Source organism: Diadema antillarum, unplaced genomic scaffold, assembly GCF_040938485.1.
Source record: "Diadema antillarum isolate AM-2024a unplaced genomic scaffold, OU_Dant_1.0 scf00000022, whole genome shotgun sequence".
Lineage (NCBI taxonomy): Eukaryota > Metazoa > Echinodermata > Echinoidea > Diadematoida > Diadematidae > Diadema > Diadema antillarum.
The window spans coordinates 5,245,555-5,273,524 of record NW_027270911.1 but is presented as its reverse complement, the minus strand read 5'-3'; the positions used below and the strand labels follow the sequence as shown (position 1 = coordinate 5,273,524).

The 27,970-nt window shown below is 38.9% G+C and overlaps 1 protein-coding gene across 2 annotated transcripts; it reads left to right on the top strand.

Annotated features, from left to right (window-relative positions):
- Positions 1–717: 717 nt before the first annotated feature.
- LOC139730683 (uncharacterized) lies at positions 718–27,970 on the top strand. Of its 2 annotated transcripts, none has more exons than XM_071641555.1 (13): positions 718–1,006; positions 2,940–3,029; positions 6,353–6,595; positions 8,024–8,326; positions 9,795–10,100; positions 11,783–11,897; positions 13,411–13,461; positions 14,651–14,692; positions 21,041–21,128; positions 22,671–22,868; positions 23,633–23,821; positions 24,290–24,451; positions 27,161–27,970. In XM_071641555.1, the coding sequence occupies exons 2-13, from the start codon at positions 2,945–2,947 to the stop codon at positions 27,308–27,310; spliced, it is 1,932 nt and encodes a 643-aa protein (XP_071497656.1). In that variant the 5' UTR covers positions 718–1,006; positions 2,940–2,944; the 3' UTR covers positions 27,311–27,970. The 2 variants fall into 2 exon arrangements, with proteins under 2 accessions (XP_071497656.1, XP_071497646.1); XM_071641545.1 differs by having other exon boundaries at positions 24,284–24,451.

Genomic DNA, 27,970 nt, shown 5'->3' with positions numbered 1-27,970 from the left:
ACAGTGTACGGCACGGCAAATTACCGGCAGCCGTAAAAAAAAAAAAAAAAAAAATATATATATATATATATATATATATATATATATATATATATATATATAACCCCTAAGTTTGTATCAAGCAATTTGACTTCACAGAAGCATGATTTATTTACATATATTTCCATAATGACTAAAATTTTTGGACTAAACTATTAATATTCTAAGCGCTATTATATTCTAGAGCGGCGCGACTGTTCTGTGGCGTTCACCCGTTTCTCGCAGTTCTTGGTGTGGCGAGTTAGTCTCAATCTTCAGCCACGAGGCCTTGTCAAAAGACTAGAGTCGCTGGTCATGGTGCGGTTACGCTAGTCTGGTTTCCAGACAATTTGCCAACAGGACTCCGCGGCGACAAAGTTGCCGCACTGAAGTATGTGAGTTGTCGCCTTTGCCGAAGGACAAACCATGGACCTAGAACGTTCTAGGTCCATGGACAAACCACCTAAACTTTATCCTGTTTTCGACGTCGAGGGCGTCAATATCCTGTACAGTAAACTTATAACAAGCAGATGGTCTGGAATCCAGACTAATTTTCTGCAGCAATATTCGCTTACCTCAGTGGGGATTCCCCATACCCGATGTGCCTTATGCGGGATATGCGGGATAATATACATGTAATACAGATACAGTGTATTATGATATTATACGCCTGTACTACTGAGCGGAATACACGATTACTGGTTCAGTGGTTGCCCTTTGTGCTGACGTATAAATGCGAACTGTTCACCGTCTGAATATACATGTACAGCGTTCTCATACTTTACTGTTTGGGATGATCACACTGCCTTCGCAAATGGCTTGCCTTTGAGCGTGGAGAGAATGTTATGGCATATGCCGATTGCGATTGATATCAACCACCGACCTGTGCGCTCAAATTTTCGTTTATTCCTACATGTTAGGTACTCAGAAAACATCGAACAGGACAGGCTGTGAGTTTGTTCTAGGTCAGTCTGGTGCACCTGTCGAGGTAAGAAGTTTGTAGGCCTACTTCTGATAGTTCTACAAGTGTCCGCGGTAGTGGATCTAGTAGCTTAATTCTCACCGATGTGTGTGTAAATAACATAATTCAGAGTTCCCCGAGTTCATTTATGAATGAATGCGTACACTTACCATTGCTTTACTATAGAACATAATGAGATTTTCCTGTCTATTACAATTACCAGTAATTTGAGAGCATGCACTTAATATTTGCAGAATTAGGGCCTACATACATAAATATAATATGAACACAGTCTCGCACGTTTGTGTGAATGTGAATTAATGTAACTTTCTGTTTGTCTGGGAAAATGCCCACACCACAGAGCTCCTAAAACATGCACTAATTTGCGGCCGACATCTTTGCTCTGTGCGATGAAATGTGACTCGTAATGTTCATTGCGAATACAGTATATCTGTATAGATCTATGCCGTATCATGGTGTATCAGACTACAGGGATTGTATCACTTTTTGATTGTTGCACTCCCCATGAAAGAAGCTTTCTGGATTATATATTCGATACAACTGATGTTTGACATGTAATGTTTTATGTGATAAAGATATTGCATTAGCCACTGATAGCTCGTCTCTGTTCGCTATTCCAATTCATGGATGTTTCTTGTCCTACTAGGCCTACAGCCTAGTAACAAAGTATTTCAGTCTCTGTCCCGTGTTAGGTTCCATTAGAATAAGCAGGAATTGGCTGACTTGTAGCTAGGTAGGGCAAGCAGCTAGCAAGCTTTGTGGTTATAAATAAGGGCAACTTTAATGAACAAAGCATGCCACGTAAGCATATAAAGATCTCAAACATTTACAGAACTAGTCTATTCAGGTTTCAGGGGAAAACAACAACAGCAACAACAACCCACAGCTATAACCTTAAAAGGGAGTGTACAGTACTGGTTGAGGTGGAGATTCATGTTTATAACATTCCTATGTGAGATAATGAGAAACCTCATGAAATATGACAGAGCATGTAAATTCTAAGAAGGATTCAACGTTTATTTGATAAATTTTTTTTTTTCAATTGGCTGAGATATCAAAAAAAAAGTGATAATAAAAAAGCCGTCAGGCCACGCCTTTTATTGTTTTGGATATCTCAGCCATTTCGAAACCGATTATAAATGGCATGCTCTTTGACATCTCATAGAGTGGTTTCTGAATATCTCGCAAAACGCTAAAAGCTAAATCCTTACCTCAACCAGAACTGTACACATCCTTCCGAAAGCTAATGAATAGCATGCATTGCCATGCGTTCAGCTTCTCAACGATGCAACGATTGATATATTGTAGCATTTCACATGTTTGCGTAGCTTGACATGTGCCGAAGACATGACCCTTGGAACATGGTAGACTAACTGCAAAAGGTCTACCAATAGACCATCAGAACGAAACAAACACGTTCCAAAGCTTTACGAAGTTAAGGATATAGCAGGACAGCTATATAAGGATGAACTTATCGAAATATTACAGAATTATAGATAAAGCTACATGTATGACTTCTATCGTGTATTTGCATGATCCAGCAACAACCTGTGATATCGATTAAAAAGAAAAGAATGTTTAAGACATGTTTACAAACCTTAAACATTAAATCGTGTAGCTCCAAGTTAAGATTGTTTGACACAATCATGTACAAGATAGGCCTACGTACATTATACATAATTGTGCGAGTCCATTGCGAGCTGCCTTTGGAAAAGGCTTTGACAGTGCCAAAACTGCAGGAAAGAATTTCAGCATGAACTATGACCACCATCTGCTGGTTATAGGCCGATAGGCCGACCTGTATAGCCGGGTAAAGAAACTGAAGATTTTGTTTTGTTTTGTTTCTTGTGTTTTATGAATGCTTGTTTTGTGTTGTTTTGATTCCCCTACCCGAACCATTGGTTACTTATGTCAAGCATGCACTCTCTTATATCTACAGACATAATGCTCCATCCCGCTTTATCAGCCATTCCTCTTGTAGTGAGTGTGGGCCTCGTAGCACCCGTTGTTGCTGATATACAACAAATATGTAAGTACATTTCTACCAGAAACAATGATTTTTATCCAAAATCATGTAACTACATGTATATAATGATAATTATACACTAACAGAATCTCTTGAATAAATATGTATAATACTCTTTATATGTAATTATATGTAATCCGTAACTCCCTCACTGATATTAAAAAATCATTCATGCATCTATCAAAATAGTGATGCTGTTTGAAGGTTTTATTGAAACCGACTGGATTGCTTGTATGGAAGGATATTTTGGAAAAAAAAACATTGTTTTTCAGGAAAATAAAAACATATAGCTCTTCAGTGATGAAAGTGACATTACATTATAATTATTATCCCGATGACGGCTCTGCATTTCAGTATGTATATATTATAGGCTTTTGTGGTTTGATGACAATGGATTGTCAAACATTTTTTTTTGGGGGGGGGGGGGTGGAGCGAAGTGATGGTGGAAGTAATTGAGGTAATTTGTGTATATCTCCGTTAAAAGTTCAGTATGTTCTGCCTCATGACAAATTTCATTAGAACGTGAGATATAAATACTATAATTCGAATGGAAGATTCATATGATACATACATATATTATATACGAACGTTTTTGTTGGTTTATTTATTTTTAAATCTTATTCAATCATGGGATAAAATACCCTCGAACGACTATATAAGGCTGTTTTGTTTTAATTCTTTTTTTAAAGAGGCTGCAAATACAATGTTGCAGATATTATTATCTGAAGCCTACATTAGCAGTCCAATGATACATGAGCTCATTTACAAAGATTGAATAAGATTTCCAGTCGAAGACAGCCGGTTGTCTTTGTATTTGTAATGAGAAGCTCTTTCCACAAGCCCTAGGGTGACAGTATCGTGCAATATATCAGAAAGTGTGTTTATTTACAGTGTACCTTTGTGCTCTTTTTTATATTCATAAGTGAAATTTTCCACAAGCCCGTGGGTGACAGTATCGTGTAATATATCAGAAAATGTGTTTGTTTACAGTGCACCTTTTGTACTCTTTTTTATATTCATAAGTGAAATTTGTTCACTCTAAGCACTAAGTGACTTCTTCATTTCAATTCAATTCAATTCAATACAATAGTGTATTTATTTCCATCATCAAAAGGAAAAGAAAAAGTTGACATAATCCAAAGTGATACAATTTTTTTCATTTTTCTTACACTCGTCTGATAAAGGTTTTTTTTTTATTCAAATACAATATAACGTTTCTGCACGAATGATGTCATAAAAAGAAATAATGCACTTTGCCATGGCAGCAGAAATAGTAAATAATCACAATGATGGAAAACAGTGTTCCATTAAAGGGCTTTTTACACTCGTAAATTTTTGCTTAGTCCCGTACCAACGGTGGGGCTAAGGGGGGGGGGGGGGGGGGGGCCTTAGCCCCACCGTTGGTACGGGACTATCCTTAGCCCACTTTCTGTTTACACTCGTTTTAGCCAAAGTGGGCTAGCCCCACCGATAGTCCGGTACTATCTGGCCCTGCAAAATAGCAGGGTTAGCACCGCAATTGCGGTGCCAAGCAAGTGAGTGTAAACAGAACGAAAAAATAATCCTGGGCAAAGCCACGGAGACGAAGTCCGACCCTCACTGACCAATCAGAAACGAGGTAATCAAGTGCTGCCGGTGCGTGCGTGTACGTGTACAGTACACAGCGTAATCATGAATATTCATGTCGTTTGGAAAGTCCGGGGCTAAGAAATACGAGTGTAAAAAGGTCTGTTTTCTCCTTAGCCCCGGACAAGAGATAGTACGGGACTAATTGGCGAGTGTAAAAAGCGGAAAAAATTGGTACGGGACTAACGATAGTCCTGGGTCAGAGAAAGTCCGGGGTTAAGAAACACAAGTGTAAAAAGGGCTTTAGATTAAGAAAGTCAAGCTTGTAAGACGTGGAACACTGGAACAAAACAACAACAGCACCAATTTGTTATACCAATAAAACATATTCATTTTAAATTCTTCTATATACTATTGTACATTTACTTAATGATAATGATGCTGATACTATGAACAATATACTTACTACAATTTTAGAGTGCAAACATATAAACTATATAACATATCACGTAGTAATTACTAGTGGGGTTCTGAGTAAAAGCAAGGAGGTACTAGGCTTGCCTAGTACCTCCTTGGTAAAAGTAAACCAAAACCAAAATGTAAATGTGACGTCATTCTGGACTTCATTATGAACAACAATATGAAGGAAAACAAAGAAAATTTAAATTATTTTCACTTTTCTACCATAATGAAAGAACACTTGACTTACCTCTTTTAGAAAGCCAAAGGAATTTCATGAAAAAAAAGATTGTTGGCTTTTTTGAGTTTAGATTGTTGTCCACCATGACGTCATGAACTGTACTAGTCTTCTTATCCAGCGATGACAACACTAACACTTTAAAAATTCATAACTTTTGAATGGATTGTCTGATTTTCCTCAAACTCTTAATGATGTGTTCAACTAATGTTACTGCTTTCATTCAATTCCTCTTTGTAATTGTGCTTTGGCTTCCTTTAATGCATACAGTGTTAGTGTTAAAAGAATGCTGGGTTTGTAATGGTAAAGTTATTACCGGTATACAATGCATTATGTACCGGTAAGGCATGTACGTGGGTCCATGAAAAACACAAAGTTAAACCGAGTTGTCATCACAACAACAAAAAAACATCAGTGGAATTGGAGTCCATATGCAGTCAAAAGTGTTTGCTAAAATCATAACGTTTTAAGTGCTTATGTTTTGTTCCTCCAGTTATTAGAACAGATGAAATTACAAGATACCATCACCCCAAGATCGTTTCCCCAGTCAAACAAACTGCTTCTTGATACCGATCTTGGCAATTTATAACGTAAATGTTTATCTGGTAAACTTAATTGTCAATTCTTTTAGGTACTCTGTAAGTATGCTCTTATTTATAATTTGATGAGATCATTGATGAAATGTCATTATGTGATTCTTGAGGTTGCATATATGCATGAAATAACACCTGCTTGTGTTAATTTCGTATTATAATGAAATAATGTCATACACTTAAATTGTAATCACTCACGCGGTTCATACTATTATATTCAAGCAATATTGGGCTCAATTCTTTGTTCGATTGACTATGTATCACAATGCATGTATGTATGAAGAGGAAATGCAAAAAGAAAATCAATCATTCAATCATTCAATCAATAATGATTTCATTTGTACAAATGGAGAAATGAAATGAACAAAATGAAAAGAAATGCCTGGAGGCGATCAATTTTTCCTTCGGCGTCTTACTCTGTTTTATCAGTTACTCTAGAGTTCTTGTATTCATGTTTAACTCCCTGATAGATGCCCCTAAAGGTACGACGACAACGCTGTCATGCCCTTGCATATCCAGTGAAGCAGAAACGGTATGGTACTGGTATAAGAGCGCAACGTTGATCGCTTCATCATTCTCCCCGAAGAACGATCGCTATGTCTTATCAGAAGGTGGCCATAACCTGACCATTACTCTCACCAACAATGACAATGGGACTTATGAGTGTAGAAATATACATGAATGCACCAAAAAGTTCAATGTGATCATTCTAGGTGAGTATCAACATAATGGTTTTAAACAATTAAATTCTCGCCATGAAAGTAAAATGATAAGTGCGTTATATACAATACTCATTTCTAGTTTATATTGATGATTTTTTTTAGCTGATAGTAAAGATAATTTTATTCCCCCCCCCCAAAAAAGTATATGTTTCTAAAGTAAAGATTCGCGCCTTTGGGACAAAATCCCCCCCCCCCAAAAAAAAAAAACCACACACACAAAAAAAAAAAAACACAAAACAAAACAAAACAAAACAAAACAAAACCAGACATTAACATATACACATGTCCTGCATGCTTCTTTGGGGTTAGTATCTATGCAGAATATAAATAATAAAAAAGAAGTATGTTGTATCTATTACCCCGAGGTATGATTTGTATGATATGAATGGTCCTATTTAGAAGAGTTGTGAGTAGATCAAATCATTATCCTAGCTATTTTCATGATAATAGTGCTTGTGACCAGAAAAGTCATTTAATTAAACTTGTTTATTACAACAAATATTAAATTTCGTATATTTCTTGCTTTAAGTTTGATTTTAGTAAAACATATAATTTTGTCTTATATCAGTTCGTCTGATTTTGGGTGTGAATTACACTATACAATATAATCATACGCTGTAGAAGGGAACATCAGGCAAAATTATGTGGAAATGCAGTGTGAGGAGGAAGAACGCCGAATGATGCCAGAAAGGATGAAACAGTTTCGTTTCCAAACAAATCTAGTCATGCAAGAAACAACAATATTTTCTCTTTTTTTCACAAATTATTTGACCCAATAAGTCCATTTATGATTTCCATGATTATCTAAGAGCCGGTCGAACTGTTCAAACAAGCACAGAAACAGATTTGATATTTGCACCACGTTCATGATTATGATCAAATAAAAGCGAATGTTCAGATAAAAGAAAAAAATAGATCTGTTCTGACAGATCTGGCATTATTCTTCGTATTATTCTTATTCTTCTTTCTTTCTGTCTGTTCCGTCCCTGCTTTTGTTCTTGTCCTGTGTCAGAGTCTTTTTTTTTTCTGATTATTTCGCCTGACATCAGGATATCAAAATTGTATACATGGAGTCCTTGACAGATCTTGAGATACCCTCACCTTCTAGAGTAATTCACAAATTTTACAAAGTATGCTTTTTCGTGAATTCCTCTTTTCCATATTAAGTTATAAATTAAGATTGTATTGCGTACTTGCTTTTTTATCCAAACCATAGTTGATATCATTATGATAAATGTATTCATGTTTTGTTGAAAATTACGTGATTGAAAGTTCATTTTGATGTTATGTACTCATGTAAGCATTATGTATACTACTTTGTATTACTTTACATGGAAATAAAATCATTTTGAATTAAATTGAATTATGCCATTTGGCTAATCATATTTTGGGTCTTGACTTCGTCTTGTATTTGACAAGCTGTAAGCATGGATCCCTGCATGGACCCTGCCGGACGGAGTGGTTGTGACTGCTTTCTAGATGTCATCAATGCTACTGAGATAACATGCACCGCTCATGGGTTTCCGAGTCGACCAACTATTCATTTTACCAGTGGTGACGAAAACCCAATTGCGAGCATTCCCAGCTCAAGTGGTGACTTATGGTCTTCAACAGCCGTCATTGAGCCCACTTCTTTGAAAGGAAATCGAGTAGTTACCTGTAGCGCTTCAGCAGAGCTTCACTTTGCGACAATGAATGTTTGTTTAGCTGCTCCTCCTCCTGGTAAGTCAACTTGTTTTATCATTATTATTTTCAGCCAATATTAATTGAATTATTGCTTTCAGTATAAAGATGTTTATTCAGTCTCTGATTATGAATACAGTTGTACAATGTTCTTCTATATTACTGTATCAATGTTTTTCCTTAATCCAGGACAACACAACCTGAGAAATGCAACCCTGCTTATTGACAAGACTCGTAGAACTGTGACATTTCGACCAAGTCGAGTTGTCCAGCGTTTGACTTATCATGATTCAACAACCTGACGCACTTTAATTGTTAAAATAATTGTGTTTTCAGTTTTATTCTCAAACTGGTAGCCGAGAGGTGAATAGCCTATCCCCCCCCCGAAAAAAAGTTCCATCTTGAACTTTCTAAACTCACTCTGTCCCATCTGAAAAAGATCGTCAGGATTTGCCCACATTATAGAAGATTGGTGAAATCACCATAACGAAACGAACTTCTAAAAAATGAAATGAAATGAAATGAAATGAAATCGTATAAAACCTTGTGCCACAAAGAAGTAATATTTATTGTTTATCTTCACTTAACTTATCATTTTAATTATCTTTTGATTTGTAAAGTATGCAGATCATTGCTATCGTATACTCGTATTCGCTGTCATCTATCATTCTATAATTTTGCTTGTCCATGTAATTCAATCTTTAGGGGAAAAAAGCTGCTGAAATCTGCTTTTTCCCAATAGGAGGCAGAGGAGTAAAATTGAGTTCAAAAGGTGCTGTCGAGCTTTCGATCCTAGGAGAATCTTTGTCTTCTAATTTTGCCTTTGACGAAGACTAGGAGAGAATTTGACAGATTGCTGAAAAAGAAAGCTCAGGCCTCCTTTGGGTCTTGTTAAGGGCTTTTTACACTTGTGTTTCTTAACCCCGGACTTTCTCTGACCCAGGACTATCGTTAGTCCCGTGCCAATTTTTTCAGCTTTTTACACTGGCCAATTAGTCCCGTACTATCTCTTGTCCGGGGCTAAGGAGAAAACTGACCTTTTTACACTCGTATTTCTTAGCCCCGGACTTTCCAAACCACATGAATATTCATAATTACGCTGTGTACTGTACACGTACACGCACGCACCGGCAGCACTTGATTGCCTCGTTTCTGATTGGTCAGTGAGGGTCGGACTTCGTCTCCGTCGCTTAGCCCAGGATTATTTTTTCGTTCTGTTTACACTCACTTGCTTGGCACCGCAATTGCGGTGCTAACCCCTGCTATTTTGCAGGGCCAGATAGTACCGTACTATCGGTGGGGCTAGCCCACTTTGGCAAAAACGAGTGTAAACAGAAAGTGGGCTAAGGATAGTCCCGTACCAACGGTGGGGCTAAGGCCCCCCCCCCCCCCTTAGCCCCACCGATAGTCCGGGGCTAAGCAAAAATTTACAAGTGTAAAAAGCCCTTTAAAGTCTGGGGGCTAATTTGGTGTCAGGCCTTGTTTGTTTGTTTGTTTCTGTCACAAGCTATACGTATGGAACCTTGCGGGAACCCTGGCGGAGGGAATGAGTGCACATGCAACGTGGACGCCACCGAAGAAATTGATATTACGTGCACAGCGTCTGGCTTCCTGGATCGACCAACCATTCATTTCGCAAACAGTGAGGGACATCCAATTCCCAGCGTTTCCAGTTCCACAGACAGTAATGAATGGTCGGCTGTGGCCACAATTGAGCCTATACTTACAACAGAAAATCGAGTAGTTTCGTGTAGCGCTTCATCCGACCAGCACTCTGCTACAATAAGTGCTTGTTTAGTCTCACCTTCTTCTGGTAAGTTATTTAAACTCTTTTGACCATATATTTCTACCACACTATGGGGCTATGGGAAAAACGAATTGTCCAAGGATGAATGCGTCGGGCTTGATTCAAATCCCAGACCTTCAATTTACGAATACAGATCATTATCCATTGGGGTCTCTTCAAACTTGAAACTGCCATTAAAACGGGGGAAACTGGGAAGATAATAGAATGAGGGAGCAGAGCGACCGGCGACCGAGCCGGGGGGGGGGGGGGGGGGGGGGGTAGAGTGTTATTTTGCATTTTCAGGCCTGAAATTTAGCAATGCGCTGCACACTTTTGGAGAAATGTTTGGATTTTTCCTATCAAAAAAAAAAAAAGACAAATACATTTTCACAGAACTTTGAATAACCAAATCGCGGTATCTCAGTTCCTGTTCCACGTGTGCGTCACCACTGTGTACTAAGCATATGGAAGTTGATGGAGGTAGTCATTCCCCCCCCCCCACACACACACACACACTCACACACACGACGGAGCTTTTGTATATTTAGAATGGTTATGGAAGGATCTATCGCACACTTTTGGGGGAATATTTGGAAAATTGTCGATCCCCAAAGTGTACTTTTGTATTCTAGGAATTGAGAGTCGATGATCTGGCTTACATTTTGTCGTGGAATATCCGGAAATTTGAATAAGAGGAAGAGAGGACTGTAGTAAGTCTGTCATCTATGGATGAATCGAGATGAGCAGAGGAAGGATGTGGTAGGAGGTATCCCCCTCCCGCATGATGGGACTTTTGCATATACTGTATTCATGATTGCAATTCAACGATAAAGTGCAAACTTTCGGTGGAGTAAAATGGTCATCCCCAAAAGTGCAGCCATAATCAATGCATGAAAGAGAGACTAATATAGCAGGGGAAGGTGTGGAAGGGCCTGTCCTCCGAGCCCTTCCATACGAGGGATCTTTTGCATTTTGAAATGAAAATATTGCATCTCGTATACATAGATACACAGTTAATTATGATGGAATATCAAGGAAATTTTAATGCTAATTAAAGAAACATACTAAATCTATGGATATGTAACAAGCGGGCGAAGGGCAAATTGAAAGGGAGTATCTCCCTTCCACACGAGTGAACTTTGTTGGAATTGAAGTGGCAGATCTGGAACACATTTTTTTAAATGAAAATATTCTGAAATTTGTCAATCTCCAAAGTATATTAAGGGCACTGAAGGAGACTTAACAGGGGAGGGTGTAGGAGGGGGTATCCCCTCTCACGCGAGGATTATTTTGCTATTTTAGAATTGAAATTCAACGTACTACACACTCTAGATGAACTATTTGGACAGTTTTCTATCGAACCACGAGAAAATTTTTCACATCTCGGGAATTACGGATGGGGAAAAACTAAATTATATGTTTGCCTTGGAATATTTTCATTGGAACGCAATTGCCCCCCCCCCCCCCCGATCGACGCACCTGGGCATCATGAATGAATAGCTTCCCCAAGGATGAGTGCGCGGGGGGGGGGGGGGTTTGATTCGAATCCCAGACCTCTTTACTAATCCCAGAGTATTTTCCACTCTACCATATCATGCTACTTCTGTAGAATAATCAGGGTAATGCATGAACTGTATATCTTGTTTATTTTCTGTCCTTTTAACAGTAGTTTCTGAAATTCCGTATACGATTAAATTAATTTCTAACAGTGTCGCTGCCTGACGAAAAGGGTAAAGGACTCGGACCTGGTGGTATCGTTGGAATTCTCATTGGAGTCATTCTCATCCTCCTGATAATCATTGGTATTATAGCGTACATAAAAAGGTATTAGTTCATGCCTTTGCTTTCCTTCACACTTTAATTTTAGCTGAGGGGCCTGATTATGTACAGAGTATGCAGAAAGAGTGAGAGAGAGAGAGAGAGAGAGGGAGAGATAGCCATGATCTAAGTTAAGTACATATAATTCTCCCCATTCTCTTGTAATCCACAATATGTTACGTTATAAACCATGTTCCCGGCGGCCACGTTTCAGGCCACCGTGGACAAAGCAAGACGGATGTGAGACAACGCGGTGAGACGGGATAATCAAACGTGACAGGCAGTTATTGCCGTGGCCGTCGTGTCAGATTTTTAAACTATGAAGAATTTGCCATGGCAGTCCCGGTGCTGATGAAAAACCTACATAATATAAATGCCGTAATAAAACGGGATGAGCGCAACAAAACGTGACAGCACGTAATAGGCCGTAGATAACCAAACTTGGAGGCGGCCCCGTGGTGAGACGCGACAGGAAATATGTAGTCTATAGCCATGATGTTCCCAGCATGTGAAAGAACTGGATTGAACAAGACGGGGGGGGGGGGGGGGGGGGGTCGAGAATAGACCATGTACCACTAGCTCACAAGGTTTCTCGCAAAACGGGGCACGGCTTGGAGCATGGTGTGAACCTGTGAGTGACTAACTTCGTGTGCGTGCGTTTAGGTGTGATACATCGTTTGAGAAATGCACGTAGTCAGTTTGGCACAAAGTCACATGTATGTCGATGTGCCATTTACACTGACAGAAAACTCCAGGTTTATGGAAGGAAAAGCACATGCACGAGAAAAACTAGAATAGTCGGCGTTTGTTTTGTTTGTTTGTTTGTTTGTTTGTTTGTTTGTTTGTTTGTTTGTTTGTTTTTGTAAGAAGTGAGCATGCGCAAAGTGCCGCTGTCTTTGAATGGCGGCCACCGATCTTTGTGACTCTTTGAATACCTGCATGAGATACCATGTAATGACTGAGGTTAGATGTCACGTGAGCAAAATACGTCCACGGTCCAAACACAATGAACAAATGGAATAAAGCTAGCGAGCCTGGGGTCGAGTATTGACACTGGCAAAAAACACAAAACGCACATCAAAACAGGGGGAAAAATGAATTAAACTGCCAAGTTTCGCAAAACAACAACCAAAAAAAAAAAAACCAAAACAAAACGAAAAACACTGCACTCGTGAGAAGTTTTTTTTCGATTTTGCTGATTCCCTTACACATACTGCTAGCTTCCTGGAAACTTTCAGCAAAAAAAGAGAGGAAAAATAAAGAAAAAGAAAATGGACTGTTCAAAACATATTTTTCGGTGGCAGTTTATATGATATTCATCGTAGACTTGAACTGCCCTGTGAAGAAAATAGTATCAACCTGTGTCATATGATTAGAATTGAGGAAAATTTGATGAAAAATTATCTATAATGAAAAGTTATATACAGTATATATATATATATATATATATATATATATATATGATATTTAGATGGATGTATACATTACAAATATCATCTTCACTCTCCATTAAATATAGACTGAGAGATTACAAGGCAGTTTCCCAGACAGAAGACAGAAATGAACGCTGGTAAGTGATCATTGCACACTGCAGTCTAATTCGTATTCTTGCTTTCATTTTGTGGTGATTGATTGATTAATTGATATTTTTCATTCTCGCAAAATGAAATATGTACATCCCTTCTTATTGAATGATACAATGAATAATCACAAAAGTACATGAAACTGCGGCTGGATGGCCCTACCCAGCTCCGCCCTCATGGTGGAGTTGTTCTACCAAGGGGTTCAGAAGAAAACACACTCGGTATATTCCAAATTAACACACGGATTTGTATCAACATAAAACTACACTACACAAAATCAAAATAACATCCATTAGTAGGCCCTACAATTCAGTCATTCTACGAACACTATTACCATAATGACAATAAGTCAAATTAATGAATTCAACAAATACATCTATAATTCAAAGATGATAAAATTGCTGTTCTTGGTTTTAACTTATGACAGTACGTTCACACTTTTTGTATTCATTTCATAATCTATTTCAATGCATATGACAGGGCGACTATTACCGTTTGTGTAATTATGTATTTTGCTTACTCTTCTACTATTGTTTTACATTTGTTTTTGTTTGCATGTTTGTATGTTTGTGCAAATGGGTTGTTCAATGAAGGTTCCTTAAATAAATCGGTATGACCTTTCCGTAATGTTCACTGAACACGTTATATCAAGTGAAATGATTGATACTGGTAAACAAACAAGCCGTGCTCATTTTGAAAGCCTGGTGAAAGAATATTCAATCCCTCTCAGATATGTATTGATTTATTTGTTTTTTAACTATTTTGAAATCATCCATCACCCTTTTAGATTCCTGAGATAGTTTCTTGGCTAAGTGAAGACCACTTGAACTCAAGCGTTTCTGAGCAACTAAATTCCAATACAATGATAGCTAAAGGTCAATATTTTGTAGTGTTTTGGAGAGACAGGAAGCCACGGTGATGTGACCAGGTGTTGTTCACATGCATGCTTGACGTCAATACTTGATCATTACTTTCATGCTTCCGATCCAAAGGTTGGGAGAGGCAGTATATTTTCAAGTGGTCCGTCCGTCCCTTTGAGCTGATACGATTCAAACAGATAAGTTTTTTTTTTAAGTCCCAACTATAAGAATAACACAAATCACAATAACAAGGGTAAGCATTCAAGCCACAGAAATGTGTTCTTTTTAGATTTTTGTATTTTCTTTATGCTAACAGGCCCACGAGGATGACCTGTGTTTCAACGGTTTGCCCTTGGTTGTAAGTTGTACATAGTATGATTACCAGAAGATGAGTTGCAATAACATTGTTAACAATATACCATTTATTGATATATACTTTGTACACATGTATTTGTACTTTCTGCTAAATGGCAATAAAAACTCTATCGAGTTGAATTGAAAACAAATTGACAAGTCTTCCAAACATCGATATCCACATGAGGCAAAATATTACTCTCCGGACAAGACATTACAAATCAATAGTAATGAAGCAAGATTGAGTCGACTCGGATACTTTGAAATTCTTGTCCAACCTCCCTAGCTTTCATGTGAACGCTTAACAGTGTTGTCAAGTATTACCCTTCATTAGCATGTAGAAACTGTAACCTATATAGATTTTATATATTGTATCAGACTAAACAGGGGCGTCACCAGCTTTTTTTCAAGGGGGGTGCGTTTTGACACTAAATGTTTACGAGTTTTTTGGACAGACATTTGGAATATAGGAAGCTCTCAATCCCTAGACTTTTACTAGTTACGTTCAGACGGGAGCCCTTAACCTCGAAGTTAGGAAACTTCGAGGTTAGAGCTTGTAGTTAGGGACCGTGAAGACGCACTCGTAGTTAGCAAACCTCGAGGTTTGCTCGAAGTTTCGAGCCACGAGAAATCTTATGGTTAGCGCTCTAACCACGAGCCGCGGGGGGTCCCCACTCGTAGTTAAGCACCGTGTGGACACAAAACACAACGAACTCGAAGTTAAGAGTGACCTCGCCGTAAACTCCGGCCCCCACAATTTCCCTCTGCTTCCGGGTCAACCTCCCAAACGTACACCACAAATACACCACACGTGAAAAACCTATGACGCATGACACAACAACATCATCTTTTCTTCCCATGCGCTTGATCTCTGAAACTGAACACGTCGAACTCGCTATCAAACTGTATTCTATATTCTTCTCCGACGCTAAAAAAAATGTTTTCGACGAATATCTTCATAAAGGCATAAAGTCATCAGTGCAGTGCTATCTCTGCATACCATGACAGAGAAAAAGAGTACCCGTAAGCGAGTCCGACAGGGTTCGACTAAAGAATAATTAATAGACGCCTTGTTAGCAGTGTGGGCTGAAACTTCCGGTTTTGTGGTTTTAACATCGAGTAGGACCCACTCGTAGTTACGGGGGGCAGAAGCTTAACCTCGAAGTTTCGTAACCTCGAGGTTAAGATTCGTCGTGTGGACACACGTCGTAGTTAGGGGGGAAGAGCGAAACCTCGAGGTTTCCTAACCTCGAGGTTAGGGCCTGCCGTCTGAACGTAAGTAAAGATATAAGGAGAGGAAAATAGAAAAAAAGGAAAGCGAGAGAGAGAGAGAGAAAGGGGGAAGGGAGATAGAAAAGAGAGGTGGACTAGACAGCGGAACCTGCTAAAACGATAAGTGACTAGAGACTGGATCACAAAGGCGTGTACACAGTCATCCCTTGCCAATGATTTACTGTAGGAACTATACACTGCTTTACTAAACCACCTCCCTGACTAAACACTGCTCCTATGGCGTAAGACTGAGGCACGGAGCTAGAGAAGGCCTGCTTTTTCACTTTACACAGAGGGAAATCTGGCCTAGGCCTATATACAGTTTGTACAGAACAGAACAGAAGTCCAAGCAATGCACTGTTTGTTGAGGGAAACCAAGCGGGGAAGGGGCACCGGCGTAGCTAGGATTTCATCTTGGGGGGGGGGGGGGGGGGGGGGGGGGGGTTAGTATGCGAGGGAGCGAGCAAGGGTGGGGGGAGGGTGTGGAAGTGCCGGAGGGGGTTGTACCCCCTATAAATGGATTATGGAATGACGGTGTGAAACGACAAATTACTGGCAGCGATATATCAGGAGAATGGCATAACGACTACATGCGAGCGAGGGGAGCGAGCGCGCTTGAAAATTTTGACATTTTACTGCCGTTTTATAGCCATATTTTATTGCTTTGCAAATTAAGGGGGGGGGGCGCACCGGGCGCAACTGCTGGCAATTACTGGCAGCAACATCAGGTGAATGGCATAATAATTAAATGCGAGCGAGCGAAGAGAGCGAGCTTGAAAAATTTGACATTTTACAGTCCAAAAACTGCCATTTGGAGCCATACTTTTTCGCTTTGGAAATAAAGGAGGGGTGGGGCGCAACGGGCGCAACTGCCGGTAATTACTGGTAGTAACATCAGGAGAATTGCATAACAATTAAATGCGAGCGAGCGAGCGAGAGAGCTTGAAAATTTTGACATTTTACAGTCCAAAAACTGTCATTTGTAGCCATATTTATTTGCTTTGGAAATTAAGGGGGCACACCGGGCGCAACTGCTGGCAATTACTGGCAGCAACATCAGGTGAATGGCATAGCAATTAAATGTGAGCGAGCGAAGAGAGCGAGCTTGAAAATTTTGACATTTTACAGTCCAAAAACTGCCATTTGGAGCCATATTTTTTCGCTTTGGAAATAAAGGAGGGGGGGGGGGGCGCAACGGGCGCAACTGCCGGTAATTACTAGCAGAAACATCAGGAGAATTGCATAACAATTATTAAATGCGAGCGAACGAGCGAGCGAGCTTGAAAATTTTGACATTTTACAGTCCCAAAACTGCCATTTGTAGCCATATCTTTTTGCTTTGGAAATTAAGGGGGGCACACCGGGCGCAACTGCTGGCAATTACTGGCAGCAACATCAGGTGAATGGCATAGCAATTAAATGTGAGCGAGCGAAGAGAGCGAGCTTGAAAATTTTGACATTTTACAGTCCAAAAACTGCCATTTGGAGCCATATTTTTCGCTTTGGAAATAAAGGAGGGGGGGGGGGGGGGGGGCGCACCGGGCGCAACTGCCGGCAATTACTGGCAGCAACATCAGGAGAATTGCGTAACAATTGAATGCGATAGAGCGAGCGAGCGAGCTTGAAAATGTTGACATTTTACAGTAATAAACAAACACACTGCCGTTTGTATAGCTATATTTCTACGCTTTATAATCTAAGGGGGCGCATTTTTTTTCGCTTTGGAAATTAAGGGGGAGGGGCACCGGGCGGAACTGCTGGCAATTACTGGCAGCAACATCAGGTGTATTGCATAACACAACTAATGCGAGCGAGCGAAGAGAGCGAGCTTGAAAATTTTACATGTTACAGTCCAAAAACTGCCGTTCTTAGCCATATTTTTTCGCTTTGGAAATTAAGGGGGCGCACCGGGCGCAACTGCAGGCAATTACTGGCAGCAACATCAGAAGAATGGCATAAAGATTAAATGCGAGCGAACGGAGCGAGCGAGTTTGAAAATTTTGACATCATCTTTTACAGTCCCCAAACTGCCGTTTGTATAGCTATATTTTTTCGCTTTGGAAATGAAGGGGGGGGGGGGCGCGCACCAGGCGCAACTGCCGGCAATTACTGGCAGCAACTTCGGAGAATGGCATTACGACTAAATGCGAGCGAGAGGAGCGAACGAGCTTGAAAATTTTGACATTTTACTGTCCAAAAACTGCCGTTTGCAGCTATTTTATTTTTTTTCGCTTTTGAAATTAAAGGGGGGGGGGGGGACGCCCGGTGCGCCCCTCCCCCTGGATCCGCCACTGGTAGTCCAGGGTGTGGGTTTATGTTCATGACTGGGGGAGGTATGACCAGCGAGGTGGCGTCGAAGTGATCAAGCGGGGAAAGGATGTCCAAAATCTGCACTTTAGAGCATCCCCTAAACTAATTGTGCGTGTTTGTTTGTTTGTGTGTGTTATATACATGGAAAAGTTAGGAATTAGCCCAGGTCAAGTCTTTTTATTGGCAATGCAAGACATTTTTATTTAGACTAGTATGTAAAGCAACACTGCAAAATGCAATGATCTAGCTTTGATAAAACGAAGCGTAAGGTACAAAGGTGTACATTCTACATCACATTGCGCAACATTGTAGCGACTCTTCGTTCGGATGTACTGAGTACACTGCGCACAACCTGCTTATATGCAGAATGCCAACCAGGCTTTTTGAACAATGTTTCACACTATATACCTATTTAATTATGGTTAAAAGAATCATAGAAAAATATCTTATTTCTGGATCACCCTTTCATTCAAAAGCAGTTTACTAACACTTGAACTACTATTTCGGAAATCTTTTTTTTTTTTTTTTAACCAGCGGATTGGGAGGGGGGCGTACCCCCCCCCCCCCCCTCCGTAGTTACGCCACTGCTTTTGGGTGAAATAATTGGACAGATTTCTTGATTCTAACAAAAAAGCAAGAAAATCTTTTCATCGCGGGAATTATGATTATGTGGGGTGGGGCAAATGGTGCGCTTGCCTTCCAATATTTTTATGGGGGCAACATTTTTGTTTTCTTTCAAAAGCAAGAAAATCGTCTCATTTCGGGAATTATTAATTATGGGGGGGGGGGCAAAACTAAAATATGCTTGCCCCTCCATCTTTTTTTCTTTTTTTTTAAATGAGGCTAAGGCTCGCTCTTGGGCTGGCAATATGGATTGGTCAGAAGTAACGTACATAGACCCTTACCAAAGTAGCACACGTACATGCAAACGTGTATAAGTGGTCCGTATCGTACGGATGTACAGTACATCGATAAATAGTAAACACTGTAGAATACTAATAGATATGTATAAAATCAGTGCTGCCAGAACCAGGGGTGCGAATTGTTTTTGCCGACGATTTTCTTGTGTGTGTGTGTGTGTGTGTGTGTGTGTGTGTGTGTGTGTGTGTCCCTGGTGCAAAATATGAAAAAAAGATAGAAAAGAATAATTATTTAGCGTCCGGCGTGGAGGTCGCTCGCAGACTGTTTTTTTTTTTTTGTTTTTTTTTTTAAGGATCTGAAGGGGGGGGGGGTGCGTTCGCACCCAACGCACCCCCCCTGGTGACGCCCATGCTAAATATATAACCTTTAAAGCTCGACCTTTCTATTTGTACTTTAGTATTTACTTTGGGTAATAACCGGCGTTTTTGTAATTTTGGACTGTCAGATATGTCAAGAAACAGGCGCCCAATCTGTTTATCGAGTTAATCAATGTGCATTTAACATGTTTTTGTTCTCCATAAGAATTCATTTCACATTCAGACAGAAGTGGACACAAACAGATATTCGTATTATGTTTGCAAATACCTGCCGCGTGATATACTGTGGGTAAAGTTAATTACATACAGCTTAAGAAGTGTAGGGCCTACGCAAAATGGTCGTTCCTTTACTCCCAACGGCTTTATAGACAGCATTCTTTGGTGGGCTTCTCGGACGCTCAGCCTACTGGATGCATGATCCTTAATTGGCAACAGAGACAGCGAGATAGTGTTGCAATACCTTCTCAATCTAATGACTGACCTTAAGTAGTTTTCCAATGGAATGTTGGTCTAACAGGAACATTCTCTCGCGCCTTCGTCTGTGGAACAAATTGGTTTGCTTCCGCCTGAACAATCAGTGTATAGGACCCCGTTTACAGTGCGGGGCCGGGCTCGGCCGCGGCCGAGCCTCGCAATTTTGTCCGTTTACACTGCTGTGCTCGGCCGCGCTTTTAATTCAAACCTTTCAATATTTTGTCGTAGTGGCGCTCTGCTTGTAAACAAACGCAATTTGGTATTGTCTGGTTTTCAGACCCTTTGCCAAATGAATTCCGTGGCGACGAAGTCGCCGTTCGGGCAAAGGCCTTTGCCGAAGGAAAAAATCCTTTGCAGGACAAAACCACCTTAAACTATACTAGTTTTCGACTTCGAGGGGGTTGATATCCTGAACAGCGAAATAGTACAGGCAGAGGGTTTGGAAGCCAGACTAAAATTGGCCGCGCATTTGGCCCAGTTTACGTTTACACTGAGAAAAGGCCGGGCTCGGCCGCGGCCGAGACCACCTCCAGAGCGAGGCCAAATGCGAGGCCAATTTTGGCCTCGCATTTGGCCTTTTGCGCGTTTACACTGAAGCGGGGCTGGGCAGAGCCGCGGCCGAGCCTCGGCCGAGCCTCGCACTGTAAACGGGGTCAAGGGCGTAATCAGGATTATAGGGAAGCCGATTTATTATACATAACTTCAATATTGTTATGATGTACAACAGGGGTGGATCCAGGAATTCCGTAAAGGGGAGGCGCCTTTAAAAATATGCACCCCTTTTCTTTTTATTTCTTTTGTTTAAACACAAAATTAAGAGGGGCACGCGCCCGATGCGCCCCCCACTGGATCCGCCACTTGTTATAGCACTGTTTACTGTAGTTACAGACAGATATTGCAGCATATCATAATGCCCATGTATAGGTTATGCGTGAATCTGAATGTGTCTGCATTCATAGATGCAATTTTACACATTTTCCTTTGTACTGTATAAAAGTCATTTTTCTCATACACATGTATCTTTTGTTTTTATTTTGAAATACACTTGGTCTTTTCAGGGTCACTCGAGCTAACAGTTCTTTTCGAAACTCTTATCATAAAGAAGACAAGGACTATGAAGGTGGCGTAAACGATAACGAAATTCTGGTAAGAGCTTCGGCGATAGTATCACCCCCCCCCCCCCCCCCCCCACCGACAAAGCTGTAGTGGTTGTTGATGTCACATTATAGATTCCATCTATGTGAATCTTGCATTCCATGAATATAAATTTTAATTCGGATCATACTGCGTCATGAATGATTCTGAACCGAATATGGGAAATAACCTGATATGGATCAATAGAGCAAATTTACCCCATAGGAAGCCTTGAACCTTAAATTGGGTATCATACGGCACATCACCTTTGCACTCCTAAATGGCGTCACACCTGTAAACCTACCCTATTTGGCATCGCTAGGGATGTCTCCGAAATATTTCGTGATGGTATGAAGTACAATACCGTAATGGCGTTTTGAATAGTATAGACGCTTTTTATGTTATACACTAGTTGGAAGAATAATGATAAGGTGATTCTCTCCTAAAGAATTCATCTATTCAGAATATCATATCTATTACTTCTATTTAATCAACAACACATGTACCACGTTGCCCAAACCTGAATGCCAAAAAGCTGTTTTGCTAAATAGGCCTCTATTATTGCAATATAGAAAGGAAATTAATATAATCGTCTTTGTTTTAAATAGAACCCTTAAACTATGATTGCAAGAAAAAAAAAGAAAATCAGTAGGGAAACCACCACATGTCTCCAAAGAGACCCTTTTCAACACGTGTGTATAGCAAGTGACGAGGAGTTACCCTCGTGGTAGGTACTCTTTAACTATGTGACAATAATGACTCTATATGAGATAAAGCATGAAGACTGCCTGCGATGCGTGTGACCGCATCTTCATGTGGCGAAATGCCAAGTCATACAGTCCCGTCAACATGGTCAAAGCATGTACTGTTTAAGCATTAGAGAGTAACTGTCGCCAGGCCATACAAGAAGAGAAATATGTAGAAAATTTCATAGAGCTAAAAAACAAGTACAGCTGTACTCTGCTGCTGTTTATATACATTATTGCTATGTTTTCATCAATGCACAGAGCTTAACTAGGCCTACTCCACAGCGTTGGAGGTTGGGGGTGACGAAAGTCTGAAGTAGACATTTGATGGAGTAAATGTTAGAACAAAATGTAATGTTAAATTCAAACTGTTCAACCTTTTTTATGTCTCTCCGTATAGCCATGCTGTGTAACGTTGTCATGCAAGTGATAGATAAGTGTTATTTCATAGAAGCGTGTAAATTAAACCTGTTCGACGGACTGGACTTACGTGTACTTGTGAAAATCACGGAGAGAACAGTTTCGTGACTCGTCCGAGTCCCTTCTTCAGCTCTGTCTGGCTGGCGAGCATTCACCCGTGTTCTCTCCGTGATTTTCACAAGTAAGTCCAGTCGAACATATTTAATTTACACGCTTTTAGCATACTACCTGGATGAATCAAAATCTATACATCGATATATTTCATAGAAGGTTGAATTGTACAGTGATTATAATAACAAGAAGGTAATAACGAAAGTGGCTGAAGAGAGTCATATTTTATAATCTGTTTATTGTGCCTATAACATCTTTTTTTTTCTTTCCATTCCAGCCTGATGACCAAGGAGAGCCCCTTATCATTCAAATACTCAGAGACAATTTTGATACAATCTCTACCGACATTGAGAGACAAAATTGTTTGATTGATAATGTCAAAGGCATATTACGGGAGTTTGAAACAGGCAGGACAACGCAAGGTTCATCTGCCAGGGACATGATGCATTCTAGTAAATGTCCAAGTACTGGTCAGGTGAGATTTTTAATTGCAATTTTTGAGAGAGAGAATTCAAATTCTTAATTTTTAATTCCCATTTTTCCCCATTAGAACGCATGCCAGTTAGAATACCCGATTTCATATTCATGAAATTCTTCCGTCGAGTCAAGATGTTTTCATTGCAACAGATTACATGGAGCCTCTTGAGTTTATTTGAGTTTGTGTTTATTTATTTATAACAACAAGATTATTTACAAGAAAGTTTGAATACATATTGGTAACTTAACACTACACTTTAGTGTTAACATCAACATTAATACATAACACACATAACTTTCTAAACAAGCGGAAAAATATTAAATATTACTGATGGATAAATGATTAATCTAAAACTATTATCAAAAAAGAGTTTCATTGAACGTATTGATTGTAATAATATACACATTTAGGTTGCTAAAAGAACCAAGAGATATCACAGGAGCTTCTTTGCATATAAAAGGGTCTGAACCTTGATACTACCAGGGCCTGAGTTCAGGCTTTTACCTGAAAAAAAAAAATGGAATCCCTATATGTATGAAGGCTACCCCTTCAGCACACATTGTTGCTATACTCATATATGTGAAAAGATTATTAGTTGCATGCAACTAACATACAGTACATGTGGATTAATGTATTGTCAATACGCACTGGTAATAAACTTCTTTCTATTTCATGTTTACCATGTTGTTGTGTGTTTTCTGATCATTGATGTCTTCGTTGGCTTAGTCTTCTAATCGTACTGGCTTTCTTGTTGTTTCCAGGCTCAAAGAAATAGAATACGGAGACTTCTTATGTCTACTAAAATTCGGGTGAAGAAAGTCGGTGAAAACAGTGGAAGACAGGCTCGAGACAAATGTGAACTCCGCATCTCTCAATGTCACATTGAACCAACGGATAGTGATCTCCCTGAACAGCTGGACATCAGCCAAGCAAGCTTTCAAAAGTCAGATGTATGTGCATCTTTTTGTCTGATTGTATATACATAGCTTTTATGATACAATGTGTACTTGATTGATTGGATTCGCTATGCATGACATGTTTGTGGGGTTAATCTCTATCAAAAACGTTGCTTTTTTTTATCCCAATTCACTTTTTTTTAAAATTTATACAGCCCTTTGTGATGATCATACGCATATACATATGAGTTGTCATGTAAATGCAGTATTGAATTGTTTGTTGTTATTTTTAATCACAGTCGTATTTGTTTATATTTTACCTGATTGTGGAAAAATGAATAAATTGAATTAAATTGAAAAATGATTATACAGTGATAGTACATTAAGAAATTTGCTCGTTGAACTCTTAATTGAGTTGACCTCGTAATTGAGTTACAATATATTTTCCTTAGTCCTGTTTTTCTGTATATGCGAGCAGATTTATTTGTTTGTAAACTTTTTTGACATTCATTCAAGTCACAGAAGTGTGGAGCGAGTTCTGACGAATATAAGAGTCTTTATGGAGATCTGTCGCACATTCTCACGAGGGATAAAGCCATGTACAGCGATGAGCTATATCGCATAACGCAGTTTATACTTGATGCCTTTGAGCAAGACACGAAGCACCAATCAACCAACAATAGCGTAAGCATTTTCATTTATTTGAGTTCTTCATTGAACATGGTCATAAAACTTCTTACATTGTACAATGAAAGATCCCGCCAAAACACTAAAAACAACAGCAAATAAGTAAACAAACAAAAAGGCACTGATAACATTTACTACAGTCCTGCCGGAGAACAACAAAAACAAAAGAAGAAGAAACAAACGAGGAAGAGGGTGAATTATTTTTTAAAAAAAATTAAGGGCTCCACAGGATAGTTATTCTCCCATAATGAAGCAGAGCCCGGATTTCAAACACAAAGCACGCCATACAGCTTTACATAATATGCATGCACACACAGTAACACACACCCGCAGTAACACACACCCGCATTTATAATGATTATGTGAGCCACTGAACGCTGAACATGGTTACATCATTTTAATCTCTAGGAAAGACACGAATATTTTTCCTTGATTGTCTTGAATGGTGGGAAAGTTTTTGATTTGGTATTCAGTTCAATATCAAAATAGTGGACATGATTTTCATGAAATCAAACCCAGGACTGCACCATTAGCTAAACTGACTAGATGCCAATTTTTATTATTACATTATCATTATTTTATTATCGTTTTATATATATAAATACACACACACACACACACATATATATATATATATATATATATATATATATGTATATATATAGTGGGATATATTCAATATATGTAAATACTTTATTATATCGACCACTAATACAATAATGATTGACATAAACAGATCTTACCTTCAACATTATGCCCTATTACAATTGATACTATTATAACGTTAATTTCAAATTCATTGACAATTTTGCATCTAACCTTATCAAACTTCACCCAAATTCAAACAAAAATTACAAATTCAAACTTCAGGTTATAATCTACATAATACATGCATATACACCATGTATTATGAATTTACTCAAAACTGTGGAGAGGAAAGAATACGGAGGGCGAAACAATTTAACCCTCACACAGGGTGTCCCCCTACCATGGAAGGGAACATTTGCATTTTAGAATCACATTTCACGATGTGTGGAACATTTTTTAGTAAAAAAAATCATAACAATATTCAGGGTTAATGTGAATGGCTATTGATTTAATAACTATGCTATCAGTGTCCTATAGAGAGATTACGGATTCGGACCGAAGGGGAGGGTGCGGGAGAGGTTGTCATCCTCCCACACGAGGTACCTTTCACAGTTATTATTCAAAAGTGAAATTCAACGATCTAAAATGTGGTAACAATATGACAAGTGCCTGAAATCAATCATGAGTTTGACATTATATTTTGGATACTATACTTAACCTTACCACTGACTTAATCATTAAATCCACTACAATTTCCATGCATAATATGATTTTCACTTCACATTTGGGTTAGAAAACTCTGGATACTGGATGGCATGGGGGTCGACTACCCTACTCCCACATCATCGATAACGCCCGTTTAGTCTCAATCCAGTTTCTGTCCTGTTTCGTCTTCTACCAGTTGTCTATGGAACGACCATTATTTAGTTGCCACTTTGGCTCATCTATGTAGTTACCATTTGGGCTATGCTAATTTCGTCTAATATCCAACTGGTCCATACTGCCATCTCGTCATACATGTATATCACATTGTCTAATGACCTGTTTGTCTATATTTTATTCGCCTAATCCACATTCGTCTGATATGCATTTTGTCTATTGGTAATTACAATTGCGTCACCAATTCGTAATTGTGTTCAACATTGGCATTTTTTTTTATTAGTCTAATCACCATTTCGGCAAGGTTAAGTCTTACAACCAGTAAGACTAATTAATTAGTCTACTGACCAGTTGGTTTAATGACCATTTAGTCTAATGCGAAATTGGTCTTATTACCAAAATATTCTACTCAATGCTTATTTCGTCCACTGTTCGCATGGGGTAACTACAATTTGATAACCAAGTGGATTTCTGAATGTCTGTACGCGTTTGTGTTTTACAATATGCGTCTTCTTGAAATACATGCGGAGTGCAACAGGGAGGATATCACTAGAATAATCTAGATCAATCAGTGATATCATGGCAAGCTAGCACTTACTCTGCCTATAAAGATACATTTGTATATGCATTTTGATTATTATTTACGAAGAAAAAATATATATAAGAATACAGTATTTTAGATATCCTTTAGGCCTAATGTGGAACGAAGTACCGATTGGTTTGAAAATAAGACCGTCTCTTTAGTACAAATTTTTACTCTTTAAGTCATATTCTTCACTGAAATGATTATCCTAATTGCACTTAGTATGTAATTTCATTTGTTCTTCTATTCCATTCTTTTCTCTTTTTTTCTCTCTCTGCTCTTTATACTTTTTCATGTTTCCCGATAATGTACAGTAATAATATATGTTCATAAGGGATCAGCGATTCACATGGCTTGTTATGAGTTTTTTTGTGTGTGGTTTGTTTGTGTGTGTGTGTGTGTGTGTGTGTGTGTGAGTGTGTCTGTGTGTGTGTACTGTCCCTCTCCCATCTTACTCAAAACCATTATAGCCTATATGTATTGTTATACATGTATTTCTATCTCCATTTCAGTCATTGTTATTGTTTCAGCAATCATATTCAATCTGTAATGACATAAGTGTAAAATGACACTGTGAAAAAAAATACTAGTACATTATACATGTTTTTTTTTTTTTCCGGTGTTCCAGTTTATTTTTGTTTTGTTTTGTTTTGCAGGGAAGCAGCCTTTCATCAAGGTACACCAGCACTGAAGAGCTAGACCCTCCGACTGATCGCATCACCAGATTTTGGGTGGAGAAGATTATGAACATATGTGACCGCAATATTCAGTATCACGTATTCACTTCCATCTGTAATTACGCGTAAATCAACAAATAAGTTACTACGCTATAAAGGTTTGATTAGCTTTGTTTTTCTTTGTTTGGAAATCACAAAATTTATTTCGTTATAGCAGATATTTCGTAATAGCCGATCTCGCTTTAAGATTAACGTTTTACATAGACTTGTTTGGAAGGAAATTTGGGACCGGGAAAATTTCCTCGTAATAACCGATATCTTGTTATAGCACTGTTCGTTATTGCGAGTTATAAATTGTAGTACTAGTATACTATTACTATACTCTCCGACACTGTACTATATAAGTACTACTATATGTATACTACTACTACCTCTACCATATCATCACCATCACATTCCTCGATTCTACTTTTGCTTCTTCTGATGCACCATTACTGATCACCCTGCTATTGATGCGGTATTATACCACAGCAACACTATTTTCACAGTCAGTCAAAACCAAGAAAGGACTGATTGTTGCCTTTGGTTGCAGAAAGAGGGACGCACGTGACTTACAATCATGGTCTCTGAAAATTATGATTGATTTTTTTTTTATTCATCCATTTTTTATTGTGTTGTAGATATCGCGCTTACAGTGAAGTAGAGCATTTTATAAAATTTACATTCTGTGCATTTTCTTTTATTTCAGAATTTCAGAATTTGCGCGGAATAACTAGAAGTTATCACCAT